General features: G+C 42.1%; 1 protein-coding gene across 4 annotated transcripts in view; it reads right to left on the bottom strand.

Annotated features, from left to right (window-relative positions):
* sdk2b (sidekick cell adhesion molecule 2b) overlaps positions 1–21,730 on the bottom strand; it is a 226,612-nt gene extending 204,882 nt beyond the window's left edge. For all 4 annotated transcript variants that reach the window (XM_069194565.1, XM_069194564.1, XM_069194563.1 and 1 more), the window contains exon 1: positions 20,373–21,730. In XM_069194565.1, the coding sequence (XP_069050666.1) occupies positions 20,373–20,508 (136 nt within the window). In that variant the 5' untranslated portion in view covers positions 20,509–21,730. The remainder of the gene's footprint in view (positions 1–20,372) is intronic.
* Between the last annotated feature and the right edge of the window lie 6,225 nt (positions 21,731–27,955).

Below are 27,955 nucleotides of genomic sequence, written 5' to 3' on the forward strand. Positions count from 1 at the left end.
TTAAGGATCTCCTCCTTTAACCATTATTTCTAAAAATGGGCGACTTTTTTTCAAGAAGTTTGACTGTGACTATGCAAGCCATACGTACACTCCGAGTAAATACTGTTTTGCATCGCCTATTCTGTATTAAAGTTCGAACAGATTGTTTTAAGAAGCATAAACAGCTCGTCCAATCAAAACAGCCACAAAACAATCCATTTCATAACAGCATTTCCCCCCCTTTCCAGATAAAACAAAATCCCTCCAAGCTAGCATTGCCTGCACTTCAAGGACTTAACATACAGTACCGCTAGTGTATAAAGCCTAATGCAGATTGTCTGCATGTTTTCCGGTTGTGTCCATGTTAAAACGAGAGCATTTTAGAGGCCAGTTAAATCCAATCCTTGTTTAATTTATTTATTGCTTCTACAGTTATGTGTTTTACAAAATAGGCAAACAGCCATTCTAATTTTTAAATCAGTTAATTGGACACATTTTTTCTTACAAAGTCTTGGGAATTCGTACAGGGCGCTGCCTCGCAGTCCTTCATTGATGTGGACTCATTGTGCTCTGGGCTTGATCAACAGCTTCAAAGTCAACATCCTACCAGTTGGCAGGGTGCACATCTGAAAGAAAAACTTAACCATTAGTCCTAAAAAACAACTTTGCAAGGCATAGACTGCTGGAGCTTCACGATATAGTACAAACTGCATTTACTAATATACTTTTGCTGTGTAGATTCACAGAAATGTAACTCGAGACATCAATTCTAGCAATAATGGAAACAAACTCCAACACAAATGACAAATCATCAAGTTGAAATGCAGCATGTTTTAGATCTTTACAACAGACTCATTTTCCTCATCTCCTGGGATGCAGAGGGCAACTCTGTGAGCTCAAGAACTGAGCCTGACGCTAAACACCGAGAGCTGGCTTATTGGACCCTGGGTGACAGATGAAAGGCCAGCCAGCTCACGAAAAACTCGCTCCTGGGCCCGACAAAGGAGATATAAGTGACCTTGAGGCCCGCACAAAACGCTGGTCTTATTTTTCAGAGAGCAACAGCAGCGCGCCTGCCTCTGTATCGATTTTGCTGCTGAAATCGGAAGCGAGCCTTACCGAGAGCCCACAATTAAATCAGCTAACATAAAAAAACAAGGACAAGAAATCCCTGGCAATCGCTAACACCCTCCCCGAAGAGCGACAGGCAGAACAAGCAGGAGTTGGTGCGAGAGTTTCCGAGCGCGACTTCCACTTTCCAAAGTGCGGCGATGGAAGGCTGTGGCTCTCCGTACAGCAACGCCGCGCAGGGGTCATTATGATCGGATCACTGGCTACAGGATCATCAGTCAGAAGCTAAATGAACTACAAACACCTCATCAAAGTGCTGTAAACCGTGAGAAATGGAACGGGGAGAGGAGTATTTCCCTGTCATGCTTGGCAAGACTGAAAAATCTCTCTCTCCGGGCTCGGAGCGCTCACTAGTGCGGAAGAGGAGAACGAGAGAGGACAGTGGGAGAGGGCAGGACCACCTGAACAGCTTTGGGATAGGTCAAGCCAGCACTTTCTCAGTCTCCCCAACTTTCTCAAAAGCTGAAGCGCTACACCCCCGAGCAGGTCTGCCAAAACACTGTACATTAAGCCAGGATCAGTCCGGTTAAAATCATTTTCAATGTCTGCTTTTTCCTGTGCTCTAATTCTAGGACATGGCCCTTTCACTTGGAAACTGCCACTCCACTAATTAATGACTTTTAAATAGCAAATTTAAGGCGGCACTCGTAGTACAAGCTGCAGTGGCCCTGGGCAGTGCTTATTAACATTACTGTCACTAGACATTAGCGGCCCGGCACTGGTTGTCTCATTCTTGACTAAGCTTTATTATTTTTAGTGCTGTTTGACCGCAGGGGATCACTAGGTTTGTCCAAATGGGATGAAACGGGAGCGAAGGGGCTGTACCAAGTCTTGTAAATTAAGAACAAACTCCAGTTTGAACAGACAGCATCTGGCAGCCAAGAAGTGGGTCAATAAATTACTTCTTCGCCACAACCTGATGAAAATCAGGAAATACTGCCCAAGTGCAACTGGAAACCCGGCGTGTTGACCTGCCGCCGTCGAGCAATGAGAAGCGCTCAGCCTCTTGAAGTTGAGCTCGTGGCTTTTAAGGAATTATTCTGAACCAGCACACGCCCGCACTGTAGCTGAAACCTGCACCGCAGGTGAGGGGGAAATTACACACTGAACAAAGCCGACGGAGAGAGAGGGATGAGGCGATTCGTTCCGCTGAGCTTTGTGTGCTCAATCAGCGCTCTCTGAGAGCCCTTCATTAACCGTGCCCACTGCAGCGATGTGATTGAACCAGCTGCTCGCCGACCATCATTAAAACAGCACGCTCTTCAAAAGCTGTTGGCACGGTGCAGCTTTGGACAAGGGCAAGAAGGGGAATTTACCTCCTGCTAGGGGCTCGGCTGGGACACTCCGAAAACAAGGGCCAAATACCCAATTTCACACACCCTTTTCTACCGCCAGAAACCTCACGAGGGCTCTGTGGACTCCAGCTTGTTCAAGCCGCATAGCTATTGTTTCATTCTGGCAGCTCCATCCCTAAATATAGAACATTCTGTCATCCCTATCCCTAGCCTGTAGCTAGAATTGAAAGGTAGGCTACAGACTTCCTTTGGCTAGGGAAAGCCTTATGAAGCACCTTTTGATCACTGACCTGCCTTGCATTGCTACTCATTTGCAATTCAAAATGTGACTTATATAATTTCTGAAATTATAGCAGTACAGGTCCTTACGAAAGCCTCCCCTTGTAGATTACTTATCACATTTTCTTCCTTCAGAAGCATTCACTTAATCATAATACTACAATGTCAAGGTGCCAGTTATTTCTGTGCATTCATACATGACCTTCTTCAATGGAGCTGAACACCCTCCTTACACCCTGTAACATTTTCAAATGTCTTTTTTATCTTTTTGCATTTTCTTTCTTAAGTCAGTACAACAGGTTAAATTTCATTTCAAATATATGTACTCTAATTTACCTTTCTTTTCCCTACAGGTTAGTGATACCGGGGTTGTTCAAAAACTGAATAAGTGAAATAGCCCCCATCTGTACCATGATAACCACAAGGGTTAGCTGAACAAACAGTCTCTGGATTTAGACTAATACAGTGCACTAAAGCTCTATTAGCATAGTAATGTTAGAGAACTTTATTTTATTAGTCACTTAAGACCCCTGGCAAGCCTCTTCATCTATTATAGATTATTCCAGAAATAAACCCCGGTGTGTCCCTTTACTGATACACTAACACTAGTGTATTGGATAAGTCTGTCAATCAACTTGATTCTCCATTACAGTAAAATTTATGAAACCTTGTGAAGCAAACTATTTCATACTGCAAAACAATTCCTGCACAAAACAAAATGCTAGGCACAAATGATGGACTTAGATTCATTTCTTTCCCACCTTCATTCACATAAAGGCCATAATGCAGATACAGCAGAGTCTATAAATAGTTCAAGCTAAAAAGCCTCACATCTAATATGTAATGTATGCGGGTTGGATATACGAACCTTAGAGTGATGGCAAACTGCAGTATCGTCGGCAAAGAAAGACTAGGATTATTACCGCTCAACAGTCCAATAAACTGTTAATGAATTAGCAATTCTCAGTAGGTCGACTCTTCTTCGGGCTCCATGCTGAAGAGACAGACTCCAAGCAAGCACGGCCTTTGTTCACAGGCAGGAGAAGCAGACACAAACACTATGTCCATGAACGACGTGCCCTGACTGAGACCACAGAAATACTGGCTGGAGATGTTCATGAACTGGAAGGGAGGTCAGAGCGGCTGGTGGCATGTCTGTGAAGGGAGAAGAGGTTTCCTTCACACCCGCCCGGCAGGCAAGGCTCAGAGGGGTAACTGGAGGAGCTCTCAGGCGGCACTGCGCCATCTCCCGCAGCCCCACAGGTAAAAGAGCAGGGCTGAAAAACAAAAACATGAACACTGGCCACTGCATGGGCTGCCCACCCTCTACAGCCTTAAAAGATATTTTTCAGAGAATTCTGCCTCTCTTCTCAGTCCTGAAAGACCTGTCTCTGGGTTGGGGATTTCTGTCTGCGACGAGGTCTTCAACTTTGGAATAAAGAACTGTGAGGTGGCGAGAGAAATCGTGTCAATGGCTGATTTCCTTATGGGTTGGGCTGAAGGACATTTCCAAAGGTTCAGAGAGAGAGGGGTGTTCTCACTGGAGATGCGGCCTGGTGGTTTTTAAAGTGCTGGCATCGCCACAGGTTAGTTTTGAACTCATTTAATACGAGCCGACTTGTCAGACGGGTGCGTTTCAGGATTTTGGTGGGAGTGAGGAAAGTTGTTTGTAAAAATGTGAGCACTGGATTTAATAGAAAATTGTGTTCTCCATGAAAATTACAAATCAGTTATAATATTCTGCTTGTCTATCTGGAATCCTCTAGAGGGGAGAGTGGTAGATATGATTGTTGTTTCACTAGTTATTGTTTGTTGATATATAAAATACTTAAAACTTTTTTCTTAAATGTTTCTTTTACTATGTGATGTGTATTGTGATATGACTGCATTTATTGGAATATGTCATTTCAAAAATACAGTAATTGGTTAAGAAAGGATATTTTAAAACCTTTAAAAGATAAAGCCTGAATCATTAGTAGATACCACAAGTTAATTCTAAACAGATATCTGAGGGATGCTGTGGAAAATAAAATCTCTTATTGCCATATTCTTTAAAAAAACTGTTTTCTTCAGTTAAATTATAGCCCCCACAAAAACCATATTCTGAAACTAGAAATAGTTATGGGTTATGAAGCCATCCAACAACAGCGTAATTTGAAAAGCAAACAATTGACTCTTCAAAGCTGTACTTCCAGCGACTTTCATATAAGACTACAGAGTACATACTGCGTCCTCATTACAGGTTTCTAATTCTCTTCTTTTGTGTCCCATAATTCACACATATACATTCACAAATGACTCCCCAGGAGAGGGACCTACATACAGTAAAAAACAAACCGTGGGATGAAATGGAGCCGGCATGTATAATTTAAACAATCACGCACAACACTTGTAAAATTTCCCCCGAGATGGATCTTAAAAAAAAAAACAATTCCTACAAAAATGCTGCAAGTCAATTCCCTTGTATGGCTGCAATGGGAAAGGGGTGGGAGTTAGCAGGCCTGAGTGCTGCGTGCACAGAAGCCTGAAGGAGGTTCAGAGAGCATCAGCAGCTTGCTGTAGTGAGGCTCGGAGACGGCTGATCAGACAAACCAGAAGTGACATCAAACAGAAGGAAAGTCCCAGCTGAGCGGGGCTAGGATGGCTCTTGGTCCCATCCAATCTAGAACGCGAGGTGTCGAAAAGTTCCCACTGCCAGAGGTAAGGCAGAATGCAGCAGGCTAACTGCCAGACGAGGAACACTGGCTTTAGAGCAGGAGAATCAGAGACCCAGCGGAGACAGTGCAATATCACTTGAATGGGAGGGTGCAGAACGCTTTTGTGAAATAAAATGAGGAAATGCAGTTTCATTACTCCAGCACAGCTCCCCTCCAGCCCTCCTGCTATGTTTATCTTTCTGACATACATGAGAGATTTAGGTTCTGTCTATTTAAAAAAATGTTTTGTGGGCCTGTGTATGATGAACGGTTGACAGCAATGGGTCTGGTGAATCCACGATGCAGGTAAAACCTGCGAGATGGATTTATAGTCTGTGACAGGTGAGGGACTGACTCGCATCCCAAAGCAGAAATCTCTTGGTTTCGTCCGTCCGTCTGTCAATCCGCAAGCAGGGCAGGTAGAGCACAGGGAAGGCAACAAAACTAAAGCCTGTTCATCTTTCATGAGTAGCAGATTAAGACGCACAGTTCCCCTGTTTAAACCAACTTTAATTCAGACCGGCTGTTTCCAGCAGCAGTTCATATTAACTTACGGAGCCAAGAACCAGACCACCTTCCTAAACCAATACGATTATCACTCCCTTCCACTTCAAAGACAGGTGGAGAAGCTGGGATCAGAGGACCATGGTCACTGTGAACATGGCTGAAGATCATGCTCCCACTTTGGATTATTTGGCTGAAACACCTGTTAACACAAATCCTTCAAACACGTGACTTTATGGTTTTTAAGGACATAAAGCGAAGAATTAACTTTTTTTAGCAACCTGCTAATTCCATGAAGAACAGCTGAACCGTTTTTCTTTTTTTATATTTAGGCTGATAATGTGCTGTTTATCATACACTGCAGGGAGCTTGAAAAGCTATGATGCAAAAAAAAACTTCACAGAACAAAAGGTTTTGATCTTACATTTTCATAGTTTTTTTTTATCTCGGATTCCTTGAAGTAAAAACAACAAACTCTCTCTCTCTCTCGCTATCCCTGTCCGAGTCTGACTATCAGTTCACAGGCAGGAACAGCCAAGAGCTCCTGTGGGTGAAACTCAACCAAATAAAAGTGTTAGTTAATTGAGTGAGTAAGGAAACTTTCCTTTGTTACAATTCCTAAGGTGTTTAGATGAGAGAGAAACCACCTGGATGAGCCATCTCTTTCACAGTAAATGCCCATTCACAGAGGCAGAAGTCCTTCCAGACCAGTAAAAGTGATCAAACTTACCGGATCGTTTTCATTTTCTTCCCTGCTCTTTCACGGCGATTGTTTTCTGTTTTTTTAATTGGCCTAACAGTCCCGCTTGAGCTTAACAAATATGCCATGGCTGGGAAACCAAAATCCCTTGCATTTCAGGTCCTTTTGCTCGCTATCTATAAAGCAATTTGTACCAGCTGAGAAGGTGATTTACCACAGCCAGTGACATTTTTGAGAGGCCTAAATGAATAGATGTCCTTTCCAAGGGTAATTTTGGCCAGTAAAGTCACTTATCGGGCATTAAGTTAGGGGGCCAACTAAATTTATTTGCCTTGACTTATTAGCATTTTCTACTTTTTTTTCCTTTGCTCTTGATATTTCTGTCCGCCCATAGTCATAGTCCAGTGAAGTTGCTCAGTTCCTGAAAGAAGTGATTAGAATTAAAAGAGTATTACATTACATTTTGCTGTTACTTCACAACCAGACTGTGGGCAGGAGAAAACATTTAATGAAATGATGGACTCTGCAAATCTCTTCTTCTAACAAGGTTAACCATTTTGTTCACCCTTGGTGTTGGAAGACATTTCATTTGAATTTCTTCCAGCTGAAAGCCTTTGTACGTCTGTGCTGTCTTTGGCCTAAACTGTACACAGTTACCAAAAATAACACAACGCACGTCTCAAGAGGATGAAACTTCTTTTGTATTCGAAGACAGCAACGAATGCTGAATCATTCTCAAGCTTTAAACAGATTTTTTTTCTCCCTTCAGTAAATTTCAGCTTGAGTTTGTAGCAGGCAAGTTAGGCAAAAACATAGATCACTAGTTTTATACAATAGTTTGCTTATCCAAATGGTTATTTTTGCTTCAATTTACTTTGGTATTGAGGTTTGAGAGCTGGACTTCGTTTCCAAACTTATTAAGTTACTTCTATTCAAAATGTGAATTTTGGATTGGATGTCGGCTTTAAAAATAGGGGTTGATCCTAAACAGCTGGAAAAGCAGCATTTCACTTTATTGGGGTCATTTTTTGTTGTCCAGATTCCAGCAGAGAAACTATTTTGGGATGCGGCTCGACTATAAATTAGTTTTTTATGCATCTTGTAAAAGCATCATGACCTTCTTTCCTTAAGACACCATGTAATCACTTCAGGAATAACCTGGAAACATGCTGCCTTTCACATTTTCCCTCAGAGCTGCAATTTAACACAGGGGCTCCTGGCTCCCATCCCTTTAAATGTCAGATTCTTGCCACAATAAAATACAAGGGTTTCCCCCATCCCTTTAAGTCTCTCCAAATTTCCATGGTGAATTAGTAGGCTATTAGCTGCTGCTGACGGCCAGACGAGCCGAGAGGCTGGGAAAAAGCTCAGCTCCCATCAACATGCCAATTAATCAATTAGTGGAGGCAAATCAATATCCCCGCCCCGACTGGCAGCTTGACAGAACTCAGGTGTAATTAAAATTGTAACTGCTAGAAAATCAAGATGGATAGGTCTCTCCGGCTGGCAGCACCTGGAGAGAAAGATTCTGTGCTGTGCAGCCTGCTTTCTCACTTTTCTCACTCGCTACCCACGAGAGGCCATGGGGGTCTCCACAGCTCCTCCCAGTCAGGTTCGGGGCCTAGTTGGGGCCCCGCACTGCCGACATGGAGTTAAAATGATTTAACCCCTCTCTCTCTGGACTTCCACTGACTGCACCTCTCCAATACACTTTCCCTTTCCTTGTCAGCTTACGTACTTCTGCTCAATCAGCTTGATCCTTTCGGGGACCGTTAAAGGCTTGGGACCTCTTAAGAGGATATGCTGGTGCAGGTATGTTCAGCATTAACTGGGGCAATGGAGGTCAAAAAGGTTCCTCACAACCGTGAAACAGTTTGATTACTCCAGCCGTTTATCTTCTCGCTTGATCAATTCTATCAATGCGATCACAAGTTTTGTTTGTGTTTTTGTTTTCTTAGTAGTTCTGTTCCATTTTCGATGTCTCTGTACCAGTTTCAGAAAAGGCAGCAGTTCGTCTCCACGCATCCAAGCTGCACCAGACATGACAAAAAGCTGCGATGGCAGTTTCGAATTCTAAGTGGGGAAAAAAACAAGTTGAACTTCTCTCATCCCTTCGACAGGAACGGATTAACAGGATACCACAACGTGGGCTCATTTTTCCAGTTCGGCCTCTGAAGCTCAGGCTCTTATTGTAGTTTCTCTATTCATGTTTTCCACACAATCTGCCCTCTCCGAACAGAGAACGCAGCCGCAGACTGCTGCCAGAGACACTCACGAAGCTACTTTCAAGGACTCAAGAGTGCTGCCTGTAAACATGATGGATTCCAGAAGATTGGCTCAGAAAGAACTAGGCACGCCACTCAGCCCGGCAACCAGGAACACTGCTCAATTATGTATAAAAGCCAAACGCATTTTGAGTTATGAGGTTTTGTTTTCATCTCTTTATATATTTATAGAAAACACGAGGAATGCAAATGTAATCATTTAAAAAGCAACACACATGACTGCGCTCTCCCAGCGCTGGAACGAGCCTATCATCGCAGAGAGACTCCAGTCTTGCCTGGCTATTACTCTTATCATATTAATGGCTTTTGCCTTTCACAAGCGCCACATGCCAGCAATACGAGGCGTAGAGGCACGGAAAAATATGGAACAGTTCAGAGAGTTCTGGAAGAACTCATACAGTATCTTATTTATCTGTAACACTGCTCTCAAACAGGACCTCTGTCACCAGGGGTCTGGCGCTAACACAAAAGGATGCTGCTTGTAAAAACTCAAAGTTAAGGGTCTTTTTCCTCAGTCTGATGTCCCACAAACTCTGGAAGAATACCGGCAACTTTTCACCTCAGATAGATTGGAACATCATAACCCCAAACTCAGCCTTCCTTAAGCAAAACCTGGGGTCTCAAGAGCTCGTGAGATTCTTGGGGTATCCTTTTCACTTGGCAGGAAAGTAATAAGTGTGCATTTTTATACTACCACACAAGGTCTTACAAAAGAAGAAGCAAATGGCAAATACAGGATGCTTCTTTTTTGTGCCCAAATTTTATTTTCAATCTGAACAATCAAAAAACATACAAACAAAAAGCCCCTCCAGGAAGAGGACTCTTGAACTCTTCCCCCCATCCATCATCGCCCCTTGACCCCACTACTCCCCTTCCTTCAGGAATAAACCCCTCTCCCACCTCCCCACAGAACCCATCCTGTCTCCTGGATGGACCCCTGGAGTCTACAAAGTCAGCTGGGCAGCTAGAGGATGAAGGCAGGACCAACAGTGCTCTTCTGTTTCCTACAGTTGTCTCCCAGTGTCATGGGATTAAATAAATATGCTTCTAATTAATTTTTGAATGCATGAAAAAAAAGCAATCAAATCAGTATAATGGAGCTACAGCATGTGGTTTTCCTGTCTGCAACACAAATAAAACTAATTGTTTTGTTCTCAGCAAATTTCAGTTTGCTTGGTGCATTATTTCATCCTGTAACAATTCAGAATTCCATCATTTCTAATTGTGCAACACTGTTCGCGACCTGCCAGAAGGCTTATGTGCAAAATGATGAGGCAATGGACTTAAGCACTGCTAAACTAGGGGGAACAATGAAAAAGTAATTTAATTTTTTAAAAATGTCAAATGAAATACATAAGAAAAAACGTTTCATCTCGGCCTTATTAAACTTTCTGAAGAACTCTGCTTTGACGACTGTTATTAAATATTCTGTGCCACAGCTGTTGCTCGGTTATAAGTTCAATTGACTTCTAATTAAAAAAAGAAAGAAAATATCTCCCTATTAAGAAACATTAATCTATCATTTAGCCTTTCATATTTCAAGATGCCCAGCTTACCTAACAGAAATATCACAAGCGCTATTAAAAATTCACCAAGATCTTAACCCAATGTTGGGATCACCAAAATCTTAACCCCTTTTCACTAAACTGCATCCACCTTTTACAAGACTCCAATTTTGTTCTCTGAACTTGTTTTGTGTCCCTTTTATGGTAATATGCTCAAACTACAAGAACAATCCAATTCTTCTCAGTATAAATGTGATGCAGTCTAATGATACATAGGTCATGATGTGAAGCCGTCTAAGCCCTGAATTAATTTGAGTAAAACAAATTAATCAAAGCTCTAGCAAATTTCTTAAAAGGCAAAATGTAAATGAGATGTCCTGGAACATGCATTTCATGCTGCTGTAATAAATGTGTGTGTCATTCAGGAGTCTCTTGGCAGAATTCATTTGATTGTAAAGCTCTTGTGGTCATAGATCAACAAACGCACTTCCTTGGGATGCGGCTGCCTTTGGAATCTTTTGGACTGGTTTCCGAATGATTTCGGACTACTTAAAAGCATCGAAATGTTGGACTGGTGCTGAAGTTGGAGAATGTCAATATTGCATCACAGGCCATGAGGTGGAATTCCACTGTATCTTCACAATGATTTGGAGAAGGGTGCCATCCCTCACCAATACTCTACGTCAATGCTGGGATCAAAAAGAGCAGCTGCATCTGTTCCCACAGGACGTTGAGGCATCCCACAAAATTAAGGCAATTACACATGCTTACCTTATCTCCTGAAAGCCAAAAGAGATATTTATCTTGGTCAGTATGGCATTCTAACAGGAGCATGTGGTTAGATTTGATTAATCCTAGATGGGCAGGTATTCCATTTGTTCCTTTTGCAGAAACAGGAACTTGAAGGCAATCTGTGGGATGCGATAGGATACACACATTGACATGAGGAGACCTCCTTGCTGTTGAAGCAGATACCACTCCCTCTGTCAAGAAACAGCGGGATGAGATCCCCAGATCAATTCATTACTAACATTCAAACAGGACAAAGGAGCTCAATGACCTCTTCTCATCTGCCCACTTGCTTACAATTAAATTGATCAGTGAAGCCATGAAAGAAAATGGTCAAAGCTGACAACTTTCACTGGATCAGTGGGCGAGCACAAGGTGACCCTTTCAGTTTAAACATTTGATTAAAACAGTGTATTGCCACTGCAAAGACAATACAAATAATAACATCTTCCATTAAGCAGGTAACATTTCTAGTGAAAGGAAGTGTGTCTGACTCATGATCGGAACAGTCCAGGATGCCACACACAACTACATACACAGTAAATTGCTTAGCAATGTGAGTTATTAGTTTAATAGGCCTTCTTGCCAAGTGCTACTAAGTTGACAACAAGCATTTCTTAATAGATCCGACTTCAGAAGCCACTGGTTCTTTATAGTGGTCTCTGTGTGGTAACACATCACTGTCACAGTGCCTGATAAGAGACCACTTCCCCTGCACTCCCTTATTATCAGTCCCCAAGAGGTCAGCAATTACTGGGTTCAGAGGTGGGCCCTGCATTCCTAATTCCAGGCCGATCTGATTGCATTTCCATTACAAATGCAGCTTGATGGCCTGTGACATTTTCGCAAAATGTTTGCTTAAGCTATATTCATGGACTTCTCACTGAACTAAGGATAAAATTGGTTATTGGCATTATGAAAGTTGAGTACACCTGCTTAACTTGCCTGCTGTATATGATTGGTTTTTTATGAAAAAAAATAAAAGATCACAGCTCGCAATTTCATGTAAATTGCATCGGCAAATGTGGCTTGTTCTTACATATTGTAGTCAATCACACGTTTGTTTTGCTTTATCCTTTCATTGGGTGACTAGGCTTCTTACAATCCTCGCAGTGCTGAGATTAACTTTTCTCTCTAAAACCTTGGATAAAGCCTTCATTCATTACACCAAGAGGCATGTTAGCATTCTTCAAATTTCTCCAAGTAGGAACATCTTCCACAACCACTGCATTATACCTGAGCAATCTCAATCACACCGGAATATATATTTTTTTCACGTAAGAAAACCCAGGCATTCGGCCTCATAAAGGCTAAACATAAATAAAACTGTTTAGAAAAAGAAATTTGTAAGAGATTTTTTTGAAAGACATTTCTACTTACATCTCATCTCAACATCTCAAGTGAAGTTTAAATGCAGTACTGTGCGAGGTATGTGTTCTTTGTTAGAAATTTGACCTGGCCTCAGTTATATGTACATTGTTAAACAGTGAAAAAATTCTCACACGGGCAAGAAAAAAGTGAGACCTTTTCTTAAAAAAAAGAAACGGAAGCTGCTTGATGTGATTCTGCTCTCAAATTACAGTCCTACCAGAAGGAGAACATGAGAAACAATAACGTGAATTGATAACAGAAAATATCACCCAGAGCTACAGGACAAATTGTCTTATTGGAAATTACTTTAAACACTGTACTGAAGTCCAATACAACCTGGAATCTTTCCATCACTGTAGAGTTCATAAAGAATGATATTAGAAGGGTAATAGTTATCCCATTTCTTCTTCAGTGGGGCTTGACAAAAAGTGATCCATAAACTACTAATGAGTTGTCCATTTCTCCCAGGATAAAGATGCATCTCCTTTACTAGGAGGCCAAGTTTACAGACCAATTGCCACCTAAACTCTTCATTTACTTGAAAAAGTTTAGTTTGAAAAGTTGTAGAATAAACAAACAACCACAAAGAGATCAGGCCTCATGTGCTTTATTTCTTCTGCACCAGCACAGTAAGACTACAGCATTCATCCTATCTATAGAGCTCATGCTTTGTAACCTAAATTAAACTATTTTCCTCTGTCATCTTCTGGGCCTCACGAACTAGCACATCAGTTTCCTGAGTAATCAGTGAGAGGTTTTCATATCAGGTAAGACTGTGCAAAACCCGATGGCAAATTCATTAGCAGAACCAGAATGATGCAATTAACTATTCCCTCATAGTGGAGGAGGAGGGCGAGAGACACGTTTGAATTCTTAAATGTTTTATGTTTCTTATAAAGCCTGATCTCATCTTGCACACACTCTCAGAGGTCACACAACTGACTTTTCATCTCTCCAGCAAGGTGAAGACACTCATGTCAGCGGTTGCTCTGTATCCATTCAAGTTAAGGAACTGGTCCCAGTCTCACGAGTGTGACGGATTTAGCCTGAGCTGGAACCGGGGACGTGGTTCTGGAAGAAGGAGTTTTAAAGAATGCCGTCACTACTGGCAAACACATTGGCCTTGACCATCAGAAACCACTCTCCCTACCGGCCAGGAACTTCATCAATAATGCATAGAGACAAACAGCAAGAATAGGAGGTCATTTCAGCAAGAGCCGGGGCACAAACGAGAGCCATTTACAAGACAGCCAAAACCAAAACAAAAAGATTCCTGCACCGCTGGATTTATGAAGCGACCAACAACATACAGTATTGTTCATCTGCTTGGAAACGCTTGGACTTTTTAAGCAGAGGTCTGAAAAAAAGCCGCTTTTTGTCAACAACACCCGGCCTCATTGCATGACAGAGATTTGAACAGCAGGCCTTCGCAAAGCGTGGATTAAAACTGAAAGGATGTGCTGAACAAGACAGGGGGGAGGGGGCAGGAATTAGACTGAACAGTATCTTCCAGCTGTTTTTATCATGCAGAGCCGAGCTGAACATCTTTAACACTTTGACCCACACACACACAAAACGCCCTGCCAGATTAAAACAGGAAGCTTCGACAGGGAGGACAGCACAGACAATGCCAAAGCACAAAGTGGAGGAGACACAAACACAGCAAAATGTCATGGCTTGGCTTTGTGAATCACACGGGGGGGACTGTATGACTGGGCCATTTTACCGCAGTGGAGCTAGGGAATAAAAGCAATTCCATGCTCGAAAGTGCTCATTTCAACATCTCCATCTTTGTTTGTTCACAAACATGCACATTTGCCCTTCTCTTTGAACAACAGAACGTTTTGGACAAGCAAGAGTAGGGGTCTTTATGCAGATGTGGGCAATTGTCAGAAATGACAACACTATTGCACTGAATAGTTCAGAATTCTCAAATATTTGTTTGCCTCTGAAATTATTTTGTCAATCTACTGTATGCCCAATTCCAAATCCCCCACGCTGTACATTTCCCATGGTCATACTCTAGGCCTTGGTTCACACAGTGCGGTAACAGTATACTGAGCAGCCTTTTTCTAAGGCTGTGCACATTCTTCCATGTGCACTTGTGCATGTGCACATTGATGTGCTCTGTGCAACTGGCCCTCTCATTACCATACTGCACTCAGTAGCAGAATTAGTGTCTAGATAAATGAATAAGGCATAAACCATCTCTTCGAGGAACAGTAAAATTGGGTATTACAGGGATAAAGACATCTTTATACACATTGGTGTCTCTGCCTCCACAGTGGTGCAACAGACTCTTGGAGTACTTCCACTTCAAACCATATGCTGAGTTGCTGCAATAGACTTCACAGCTTGGCATGCAGCAATGCTTAAAGACCTTGTTTCTCAAAGGGGTTTTGTTATAGCAGCAGAGTTCTGCTGTCTTATTGTAGGCACACTACAGAGGAGTACAGTGAGCACTAAGCCATAGCCTGTATGCAGCTGTATCTGGCTGTGTGTACAGTAATATACAAGGGTATTATCTTAATCATGCATAAGATCAGGGAGTTCTAATCACACAAGGATTTACCCACATATTTAAAAAGGGTCCTTTATGGTGACCATGGGAATAAGCCAATATAATCATAAGAAGAGAGAATGGGAAATGGCTGGCTACCATAAATCTGAATAATACTCAAGGTGGGGAAATTACATTGGTCTTGCTTGGCAGCATGTCACTGTCTGCTCCCATGGTGCACACAGGTACAGATGTACACACACATTTGGATAATTGTACAGGCAGCAAAAGCTTAAGTGTAGCAAACAAGTCAGTCGACGGGATGTTAAGAGAGCAGTTCAAAGAAGTATTTCAAATGAGCAATCGGAATGAATATTCTGCTCCGTTTAGATTAAGGACTTTTTTGGTATGCATTGTGTTGATTTGAATCCCAGTAGTAGCCATCACCATGTGTGTTTTTCAATAAGCTGTCAAAGCAGTATTAAAAAAGCCTACAGTTAACAGCAGGCACTGGAAAAGGTTCCTCACAGGAGTCTACTGGGTATCCAAGTGTGCAGTTAAGAATCAGTAAGAAATTTAGCACAATGGGGAAGGGGTCCTCAGTCACAGGAAGTGGTAGCCGTGTTTCGAACTTTTGCTTTTGAAGCTTTTAATGATTTTGTTTCATCACAAAAAGAAAAACATGCCCCGAACTCCTATACGAGCTCAAATATGAACCGAACAGGGGCATCACATCTATACAAAGATCATGCACATCTGAAGAGACTGTACAAGTGTCATTTATGTGAGCGTCAGAAAAAAAAAAACCCGTGGCTGGGTGACTATTTTGGGATTCTGCGATAATAAGTGAAGGAGAGAGACGGTGCTAAATGTGAATCTTGCATTCCAGAACACAGGGGGCCCCATCTTTACCAACAGAGATGTAAGCTCATGCAAATGAATGGAGAGATCCTTCACTGAAGGCAACTGAGGATTGCAAGGAGGAGCTTCATGAGAATGGCTGTTCCTAACCCATAGTGTGACCTTGCAAGGGACAAGTGGTTTTCCTACTATCAATGTCCAGTCATTCGTGGCAAATACATCCATCCTCTAACTGCTTAATACAATTCAGTGTTGCTGGGGAGTTGGAGCCTATCCCAACAAGCAACAGAGCATTGGTTAGTATTGCAAAGGAACAAGTAATAGGTTTATTCCATGCTGAAAAGAGAAGAGAGAAAACACAACGTTTCAGCTGTGAAGCCTTCTTCAGGTGTGAGGCTGACGCAGCTACCCACCTGAACTATTGGTTAGTATTGCCACCTTGAAGTGCAGGGTGGGACTCTAGGTTCAGTTGCTCAGGTGCTATCTTCAAGGAGTTTGCATGCTCTCTCCATGTTCATGTAGGTTTTCTCCAGCTGCTCTGGGTTTCCTCCCACAGTCACATGACATACTGTACTTGTTGGTTCATGTCACGGACGTCCAAAGGGACTAACCATGGGGAGCAGGAGAGCAGAAAAAGACCCATATGCGTAGTGGCGAGACGGGAAAAAGGCCCGGGCTCATTAGTGCAAAGAGTTCAGGAATGCCGTATAGAAACCTATGCCCTCAGGGAGCGGACGTGGGGCGCCCTGGTGCTAGGCGGGTCTCAGGACATCCGAACATCAATGCTGAGCGAGGACAGAGTGCAAGACCCGGAAATATATAGCCCAAGGAAGAGAGGGACAGGAAGGACAGCAGACCGGAAACTAGGGACAGGACAGAGAAGGAGCGCCCTCTGACTGTGTAAATCTGTAGGGGCGTTTGTGTCTGTGTGTGCTTTGCAGTGGACTGGCGTCCCATCCAAAGTGTAACCTGCCTTGCGCCCACTGCGACCCCAACTCGGATAAAGTGGTTATTTAAAGTGTTGTGAAATAAATACTGTGGTGTTTGGTTGTATGTTTCTTTATGCTAAAGCCAGAGAGAGATGCACTGATGCAACACAAAGCTGCTGATTGCCCAGTGTGGACACCACCCAAGAGGACTAATACCGACTTTAACCAATTCATGGAAGTCATCTATCCTACATGTGTGAACTCCAGCAAATCCTTTGCTTAATAATCATTCTGACTGCTAAGAAATGTGTTAAACCGGGATGAAAATGTTCCTTGTCAAAGCTTTTACATTCCCACAGGCATCGTCCTTTGAAAGAGAAGCATACAGTATGCCTCTTTTCAAACGAATTCTGGGGAGCTGATAAGAGCACACAGGAATTGTTGCGGATCGGCACACTGCGGGCTGCATGGAATAATGTCAATGCTAGCAATAGGCATCAGCTCATCGCCCCGACACCACTGCAAAGGAGCAGATAGAGAGCAACAGTGAAGTTCAACACCGACAAACGTCTCGGCAGCGTTGCGCGGGGCTGCTGATGGAGGTGAGCGCAGACAGACCTGCTGAGCAGAGACACAAGCGGCTCACACTTGCATAAAAAAATCCGTATGGTAATTAGCCTGCGTTTCGCTCTCATGCACACACAGCATCCGAGCACAGGCCAGTCAAGAAAATCTAATTTCTTGCGTTGGTTGTGATTTATTTGGGGGATGCCACGTTCAATTGAATTGTCTCCTACTATGATTAAGGCAAAGCTTGTCAGCACAAAAATGCAGTGGAATAAGCTGGCCAGTAGTAATGACATCGAAACAATAATGAAGAAATATAGCATCTTCCACACTGCAAGGTGCTGTTCTACATATTTTTAAAAATGTATAGAAATAAGAAAAAAACAAAATGGAGGAAATTCAACTTAAATCTAGATGTTTCATTATCACTATAAAAGAAACATTTTGAGACTGGATTTCTGTTTGGCTTTGTTGTCTAATGGTGAAATTCAGTGCAACGCTCTAACCCGTACACAAGGGGATAAACTGAATGAATTGAAACTCCACGCAGTGTAACTGAAGTGACAAGCTTGTAATTGTCATTAATTGGCATGGGGCACACTATTAAGCAGGTCATTTTGTAGTTTTTGCAGTACAAACTGGGCTCCAGTTAATAAACAGTAACACAAAATAATCACTGAATTGAAATTAGTTCTTTACATAGTAGCACCACATACAGTATATGTTTGGAGAATGCACTAAGGTGTTGCCACTGTATGTGTAAGAAATGTGGACCTAACGGACATAAACTACAGAAAGGCAACTTGAAATGTACAATGAAATCGTAGCACTCCAAACAGGTCTCACTTGTACAGATAAAAATTCTGCCAAAGACAATCCAAAGACAAAATCACAAAAGGACAGAACTGCGTTTATGCCACTTACAAATGGGCTTGCTTTCTTCCACACAGACTAATGAATGATATCCTGTAAGAAAGGCATTGGGAATATTTTGGGCTGATGTCCATAAGACTATGTGAAGTATATAAAAAAGTCCCAAACTCTGGGGCAATCACAGGCATGAAGGGAATCTGGGAGTGCTCTTGCTGTTAATAAACACTCTGATACAGTCCAGAACGCTTTCTCACCTCCCATATCCTCCCCACCGGAGATTACAGGGCTTGGTGCACACTGACCCACAGATTTTACAGATGCCTGGAGCAATGAGAGCTCACCCATAGAGTTTAACAATCTCTCACCCTTCTGACTAACCTACAGAACATCCAAACGGACAAAAGACTGACAGGATCAATGTTTCCACCCCCTACTGCTGCTAAATTCACCCCCCTCAAGACCCATTTGGAGATCGCTCTGGAAGGACACTACAAGAGTGCTTTACTCACCAGGCTGTTGGCCCAGTGTTATTCCTAAACCATACATGAAAATAAATCTGTGCATATGTCAAATGACTATGGAGATAAATACAATTTATCTTTAAAAAAAAAACAGGTTTCTCCATATTCTTAAAGAAGATTTAGAAGTGGGCTAACAAATGAGATTTTAGCTACACCCCTGCAGAGTTTTTGATAAGTATTTAGCATCAGGGAAAGAGGGACAAAAAAGTCCCAGGATCACAGACCTTAAACCCTGCTGGTTCACGCATACGTCTGAAACAAAATACATCTCACAGACTTGGCATCTATAAACGCCTGTGAGCGAACATTTTCAAACTCCAGTACCTGTGTTTTACTGCAGGTTCTTTCGCACATTTTCAATGATTTCGTTCTGTTAACAGGAATATGGATACTGCAGACTTCCACTATCTAATCTATTTTTGATGCGTTGTCTTTTATTTTTTACGAAACCTTTTGAAACGCGAAGAGCAGACTCACCGTGAACTATCCCGATAAATTAAACATGTATATTAAAAAAAACGAGTCTCCCTCAATTGAAAATTACTTGAATTAAAAAAGTGACCAAGTATAAACATGAACACTTTACCACTTGTAATTGTATAATACAAAAACAAATCGAATTAAAAATATAAAGTATGTAGACACCCTGACCATAGAAATTTTACTAAGCAAGGACTACACTGCATTTCTTAAACGCGCGCAGTCGTGTAAGCTTTTAGTTTGCATAAGACCATTTAGGCTTCAGCCGCGGAAAGCGCTGTAAATCGACGCTGAAACCGGGCTGAATGGACGCTTACACACCAAGGAGGAGTTTGGGCTCCTGTTGCTCAACAGACAGAGCTCTGCGTACCTTTTGCAACAGAAAACGCCACGCTTGTGTACGTGTTCGTTACAACCCAGGTTACCAACTTCATTGATAATTTACAGGTCGGGCTTAAGGTTAAACGGGGAACTGGTAATCCAGTTATGTAGATCCCAACTAAATGACGACGACGGGACTCGCTTTTAAAAAGATAAAGTGTCAGACTTCTTTAACATTAGTTCGGAATTGTTTTCGCGTAATTCTAAAACGGCATTTCCAAGTCGTCTTTTTTAGGACTATGATCACCTGTGCGTCATGTATACACGGCGCTATTCAAACATTCTTGTTCTTTGAACTTGATCCCTTGTGTACAAGTAGCGATGGACCCATTTCAATCACAGATGAATCTCGGCTCGCAATTAGCGTGTTACCCCCATCGCTCCTTCTCTTCAGTTAAATTAAATTACGACTGTTCGGTATATTTCAGTTTTTACTTTCATCCCCCAGGCAGCTCACACAGAACCGTTACATCGTCCCAAAACATGGTACTGAAGAGAATATTATATACTGTACACAGGAGAAATAAAACATGAGTTTATCATTTTTACATCAAGAAAACCAGAATCTTGTAGGAAACACTATCCATGTTTTAAATCAGATGGATAATATTTTTACAACCCCCCCAATACACGTAGCAGGCGCTCGGGTCGATAGATAACACGTGAAATTCCTGCCGTGTGGCTCTGTAAAATTCCCGTCATTAAAAATAAATCACCGGTCCTTACCTTGAGCTCTTGCGGTGTAGATTAGCAGGGAAAACAATAGAATCCAACTGGAGCGCCACTTCAGTCCGGCCGAATCCGTAAACATTTTCCAGAACCCGGCTAAACCAACAGCGTGTGGCCGGCACGCTGGATACATGTTGCTCAGGTCCCTCTAGAGTTGTGTGTGTATTTGTGTGTGTCGGGGGGGGGTTTGTGGTTAACGCAGTACTGTGGCTGGCCGGCTAGTCTTGTGTGTGTTCGTGCGGGACTGCTAGATCCCGAAGCCCAGCTCCGGAGCGACTCCTGCACCGTGAAACAGATGGAGGAGGTGGCGGCGGCGTCTCGGGGCGATTTAGCGCAGGAGAATTTCCCAGGAATTCTGTATTCGAATGTCTGGCTGCTCCCAAACGCGCGTCAACAAAAATTAGCTTCGCTGGGTAAAAAAAAACAACAACTCACTGGAAATAAAAAGGCAGTAAATAGCGGTTCGTTCTTGTCACTTTCTCGCAGCAGGAAAACTTACTCCGTGTGGCTTTTAAGATTCGGCTTTATACACACCTATTCCACAGTTTCATGAAGATGCTGAACCCGCAAGTTTTGAATCGGATTTTAGTCGAGAACATGGTTCACCTCCGGAATACGTCTAACGCTGATCAAAGTTTACGGAGCGGTGAACAAATTAATTCAAACGCACACGGATGGTTCTTGCTGCACCCAGAATACAAACTCCACGAGTAAACGTAGGAAGTGGTCCTTAAGCGATCTGAAATTCCACGCCTGGTTACTATCACGCACATTCACAGAACACAGAGCCGCGCTTGTCCTGCGAAGCAGGTTACAGTGCCCGACATTCCTTTCACGTAGGCCAAGGTAGTCGTTTGGACATAGAGTCAATGTACATTTATTTGCGCCAACTATAAATCCGCTGTTCAAGAAAGTTTATTCTCTGCAATTGCAAGTGATCCAAGCTGCTTTGTGGGCTTGACGATTTTGCCTTGACAGTTATGCGTATCTTCGTAGTAGCTTTAGGCTAGAATTGCAGTCTTCCTCTGTCTCGATCCCAAAAAGAGTGCAGTTCGGCAAGCCCACTTTTTTTGTGTGTGTGGTTCATTTCTCTGCTGTGTAAACGGGACCTCTTTCAGTCTTCGGGTCTGGTCCTGTACTAGAACGAGCCGGATGTCCGCAACAGAAATTAAGTTTCGGAACCGCGGACTCTCCGCCCGTGCGAGCGTGCTAACGGGATTGACTTCTGGAAAGCGAATAAACTAAAACGACCAAATTAATGGAACAGGGCACAGGGAGCTGGAGAGGAGAAAAAAAGCGAGTCAAGCCGTCATCGGGCGCTTGTAGCGGAGCCAGTGCTACAGTGCGCTTTGAGAGCAGGGGTCTCAGCCAGATATGAGCTGCGAGCTTGGTGTGCGTTTCAAAGAGAAGTGAGCTACAAGCGTAGGAGGCCGCCACCGCGCGGTGTACAGAAATATGACATTGTAGGTATTGTATCATCCTGGATTTGGAAATTTGGAAAGCAACCCATCTCTATGCCCGGCTTTACGTGCGAGTTTGTAGAACTGTCGGTTAGATCATTGCTGAATGGCACGATTCACTCTGTCATTATTAGAGATGATGAAATGAAGGTGTAAATCGTACTACACATAGGCTACAGTCTATACGAGTAAACCGAAGGTGCTCATAAGAAATTATCAGCTACATGTAAAGGTTAACACTCGTGAATTGAAGTTCTAATCTGAATGTCAGAATATTCGAACTGTTTGGAAACAGCATCTAATCCCAATTCTGCTTCCACGTTACTTGTTGATGAACTGTCTTTCGTAAAACGACGATTTTGTTTTATCTTTAACCTTAGCAGTGATCTTTAAAATAATCTGGTAAGTCAAATAAATATTTTTTTGTTTACTTTTCAGATCTCTGTAGCTATTTGAACCAATAGCTCTAAGCGTATTTAAAAACTGCCTGAGACGATAAGTAAACGCCTGTAGCATATACAATTACATATATACCTGAAACTCCCATTAGTTCTGAAGTGCCTCTGTTAATGAAGACTGCTTCTCAGGTTTACAATTCAAACCTTTACGGTTTACCCTACCTCAGCTTTAATAACTGAGCGCTGAAAAAAAAAACAATTTCTAAGGCAAGAATCAATAAAACACAAAACGTGCTTTTTCAATCCTTTATTTAACGAGTGTCAAATGTCAAATACGTACTTACTGTATTTATTTCTTACCTGGAGAATCCCCTATATACAGTACACGGCCATCCACGGGCGCAATCTCGAATCTTAGAACTCGAGCCCTGTCCTGAACAGGATCCATAATTTACATTCTGCTGACCTAATAGGTGACGAGTGACGCCTAAACCAAACAAGAGCCCGGCATCTACTGTACGAAACACTGCAGGATACACATTCACCTAGGTTAAACGTTTGTACTGGTTACATATTTTTTCCCCACTGATAAAATGAAATCCAAATATATCAGAAATATTTTCATATCTATGCAAAAAAGCCTAAATGCATTACCACCATAATCGTCATCTGGAATTAAATAAAGTTGAACTGGGTAAACAAAACGATTCTATTTGGTATTAATCTAAGAAGTCATCAATTAGTGTTACCACCAAATGATATGAAGTTGTATACAGTACCTCCAGATTTAAGTTCACATAAAAAAAGGTTTCACTGCGACTATTGACGTTTTTCGGCGTGTAAACCGCACTGAAAACGATTATATACTGTAGGTTGTTTTAAAATATTCAAACACATTAAAGCAGCCATGGTAGATGAAATTTTAGATAGCTGCTGGCAAAATCCTTTAATGGGTGTTTAGGTACAGCTTGAGGTTTCATCCCAGGGAGATACTGTATACTGTATTTTACTGAATTCAAATCAGCTGCCTGCGCTTCTGTTAACGACTACAGTCGAAAAACGTCAAGCGAGAGATGTGAAGAAGGCTTATGATGCTTTAGTCTGTATTTACAACGCCTTATTAGGAATTGTTTCAATGGTATTTTTACAAACCACTTAGGTTCTGTACCACATTACGTTCAGAGGAAAAGCCATAAGAACAAAAAGCCCCATTCCGGTATTTTTCTTTCCTCTCTAGAAAACACAAAACCTTACAAAGAAGTTAATAATAAGCGAGTTAGCGTCAGGAAAATCAAGATGAACTGCTTCCTGTCTTACCCTGAAGGAAAAACGCTACCTGATTTATGATTCTTAACGTATTTATTGTGTCTATATACAGCAAGGGAGTGAATTTCAAAACTTACCAAGTAGATTTTGAGTAATTATATTTATTTTAACCATTTTTACTATGTGTATTGCTGCCCTTTTCTCAAGTTGTTTTTTCGCATTAAATTATGTTGTTTCATATTTTGCAGCTTCTGCCAGTTTTAGACCGTTCCTTTTCTGCAGTAGACCCACTTTTCAGTTTTTATGGCAAAGCAACGAAATGCGAAGAGACTTGAAACTGACGTCATTAAAAAAAACTTTCATTCTGGAAACGTGAAAACGGAGCTTTGTAACAATAACAAATTACTGAACTTCATTTTTTTTATGATTAGCAATTTCCCCTCAGTCAATGTACAGGTATTACCACACAACATGCTGAGTAAAATATTGTAAATAATCAAAGTTTGTATATATAAAAGCACTGGATTTTGAGCCCTTTGGGAAAAAATGAGTTTGTTAATTAAGGATTTTTTTATTAACAAATAGTACAAACCCAGAACCCTTGGCCTTTCAGGCCAGATTCTCTAATGTTGGAAGGGGATTTTCTAATGGATGAGATACAATATGTTACCAAGTTACATTATTTGTAGTTGAATGAACATTTAGGTTAAAGACTCTAAACCTAACCTGTAAGTGTGGTGGAAGGTGTAAAACTAATTGCAATAAATGTGAAAATCACAATCATATGTTCCTAGTGGAAATTCCTGTAGCAAATCCTTGGATCTAAGAGCCATCAGATCTGTGCAAGGCTAGCTCATCAGAATTGAAATGTTGACAAGGCTGGATCTGGTCATTACTTGGAAGGTAGATCACTAAGTAAAAGCTTAAACCGGTGTACTGTACTGTAAATGGCATTGGTGGACCTGTAGGTGGCTCTCCGCCCTCCAGACCAGAATGTCCAAACCAATGTCCCCATATGGGGAATAGAGACACTGTGCTGCAGAAGCTGGTGCTGTCTGTCAGACTTTAAAATAAGGTGCTGACTACTTGAGGATTATAGATCCCGTGGTATCAAGAATAGGGGTGTATGTATGGTGCATAAATCTTTGTCTCATAGCACTGTAATTCCACTAAATTCCACTCTGGGTTTGTACCATCTGGTTTTCCTATTTCTCCCTCTTAGTTCATTTGTTGATGTCATTTCTGAACTGCTTGGGTGATGGGGTGAAAAATGGCTGAAGTGCCCCCCCCCCCCCCAGTGTGTAAAACCTCTGGGATTCATTGGGCTGAAAACCACTGTCTAAATGCAGGGAATATGTGTGATTATAACCAAACTTCTTCTGCCTCTCTCTTGGAAAACGAACGAAGCCCGCGGATGGCTCTGAGACACAGCACTCGCAGAAAAAAAAAAGCTCTTGAGGCGAAGAGTAGAAAAAAAAATCCCTCTGCTTTGTACAACAAAGGGCATCAGTCTATGAAATCAGTTGAGACACGCTCTGACGAGAGCCCGATCAATAGCCGAGAGCTCAGCCTGCGCTGCTTTCAAAACAACTTGGGAGAACAGAGGCAACACATGCGGAGAAAAGAAAGAAGGTAGAGGTTAATGAGAAATACAAAAGACAAGAGACAATCCCCTTTTAGACACTTAATATGCATATCCAAAATGCAATACTAAGGGAGCTGGACTTGGTATAAAACCTTCCGATGTTTTAAATCACTCTAAAAAGAACATACAGTAAGTGAGGTGGCAAACGAGAGGAAGCCCTTCAGCCCATTTGGTGGTTAGTAGATAATTGATCCAAGTATCTCATTCAGCTGTTTCTTGACAGAAGCCAGTGTATCAGCTTCAACCACAAGGCTGGGGAGCTTGTTCCATACATCTCTGCTGTATTGTACTGAAACTAGCATTTCCTGTGTCCCTCCAGATCTATCATTTTGAATTGGCTTGGACCGGTAATAAAGTTCACAACAGACACAGGCCACTGTGTCTCATGAGAATAAACTGACTCTGGGGCTGCAATCAAAGAAGTAGTTAACTTCCACTTTTGGTAGGTCAAACTGCTCTTTTTGTTCACGAGATCAGAGCGGTTTCCATGACAAGAACTGGTTTGTTATTTCAGGTCAGTCAGAATATCATTCTAGTGACTAAAAAGGGAACAGAGCTCCAGGTTTCCTGTAATCACAGCTTTGCTGACTGGCCTGTAATGAGGGACAACTAAACTGACCTTCATTTATGGAAATCTTGTCCAACTGTAAAGAGAGAGGCTGGAAAACTGTCCAGCCTCCCCCTGACTGCAGATGATGAGTTGCAGCTCAGCTGGGCTATCCTAGCTAAGTTGTTTCAAATTATACCCCATAGAGATGTTTATGAACAAAGGAAAAGGCCTCACTTTAATTAGGTGAAACCTCCTGCTATTTATTAAACGTCTTTCACGCCATTAACATTCCTCTATCAATTAGTGTGCAAAAAAAGTACTTCAAAAGTGGAAAAGCTCTTTCTCTCAGCAGCTGTTTAATGAAATGGAACGTGTGAGAGATGGTATCAAGGAAGTGACTTGAAATGGGTGGAAAATTAAAGCCATTTACATGAGACCCATTTAAACCAAAGTTTTGCCTAAAAGACTTGTGTCCTCCACCAAAGGTCTCTGTGGGACACAGAGAGTCTCTGGGTGACTCTGGGCTCTGAGACGCAAATCATGAAATACAGTAGTGAAGAACGATGTGCAATTTAGCTCTTAGAAAAAAGAAAATGTCCAGTAAAGAGCTAGGCTGAAGAAATTCAAAACATACTGTGGAACCCCATCAGCCAGTAAAGTCAAATTCTCAGCACCACTGTAACATGGTCTCTGTTTACAAAGGACCATCTGGGGTTGTTGTACAATTCAACGTATTGTCCAAGCACTTGGAATTGATAATTGTAAATATGAGTCTGGGCGTCTCAGATCTAGTCTTTGTGTAAGTAATGCATCTGATAATTAGCAGGATCAACATTAGAGTTGATGTACTGGATGTACAAAAGCACAGCAATGGAGTGAATAGGAAGGATCACTGTTCAAGTAGGAATCTTAACAACCACTGATTTTGCTTAACTCACTTCTATAAAGTTACCTACTTCACTGACATTCAAATCAAGCCTTTTCACTTGCATATATGCACAGGCTTTTAATGCTGTTTAATCTATTGTATTACATTGTGTTGAGTGCTTTTGAAATTCTTGCCTTGCTTTAAAGTGCCTGAAGATGATGAGTCACGAAAGGTATAAAATAAATATTATCATCATCATTACTTTCAGGAAAAGTTCTACAAAGGGTTTGTTATAATCAGGCCAAGCAGCGCTGCAGGGGAGGTCATTCTTTAAGAGCAGCTTATAGAAGCTGCGCTGGGCTTGTTTTAAACAAATTCACAGGTGTCTCCCTTCCTTTTGTCTCTTTTGGGCTGCCAGCTGCAGTTGAGCCCGTAGGAGCTGTGCTAGCAGGATGGCTTCTGTCTGCCTGCAGCTGTGTGTATGTGAATGGCGGGTCTGGGGGTGGCAGGCACTGTCAGAGCTGTGCCTTCAGTGTTTCAGTACCGACTCTGATGGGAGTCACACCTGAGAGCCACTGCCATGCACGTCACCATCCTTTCTGCCCCAGCACTCTGGATGGAACCCACAACGTGGTGATTAAAAGGCTGATGGACAGTTTAATTGGTGTAAGAAGCTTTAATCACTCCTGTTTCAGCAGATGAAAAAGTACATCCAAATGAGTTCACCGCAAAAGCAATAGGAGGCAGAGAGAACAGAAGTCTAGGTAGGGGCTGGGGGAGTTTTGAGATACATTAGGTGTGACAGCGGACAGGTGTTGCTTTCTGTGACTGCCTTGCTGGTGTGTGGCTGTGTGTGCGGTCTGTGCGTGGTGTGTGTGTGTCTGGAACACTCCTGAGAATGAGGCTACCACCGCGTAGAGACATCTTTGTCTGGAATGAGGTTCCCTTCTTCATAAAGGACAAAGGTGTACTGCGTGTTCCGTAGGTGTCTCTTGCATCTGTGGAGAGACCCTTTAAAAGGGCTGAGTGTAAGAAGCTGTGCGTCAAAATGCTCACACTCCTTTCATCTGTGTTTGCCTGGGCCAGCTTTCATCGACATTCAAGTTACTAAGAGATCAAAAGCCTACATCAAAGAAACATAATATCATTAAAAGTCGTTAAAATATTTAGAAATGCCTAAACCCGGGACTGAATGGTTTCAAAATGCAGTTGTGTGAGAGAGTCAGTGAAACAAATCCATTGATCATTCCACTGGATTTTGGTAGCAGCATAAAGAATTTTCTGTGACTGAGCCATAACAAAGAAACTCCATCGTACCCACTGCTGTTGTTTGACTGCAGTCTGCCCTACACCCCTGTTTCTTGAATTGGTGCTGTGGTTGCACATAAAACAA

This window comes from Lepisosteus oculatus, chromosome 9, assembly GCF_040954835.1.
Source record: "Lepisosteus oculatus isolate fLepOcu1 chromosome 9, fLepOcu1.hap2, whole genome shotgun sequence".
Classification (NCBI taxonomy): Eukaryota; Metazoa; Chordata; class Actinopteri; order Semionotiformes; family Lepisosteidae; genus Lepisosteus; species Lepisosteus oculatus.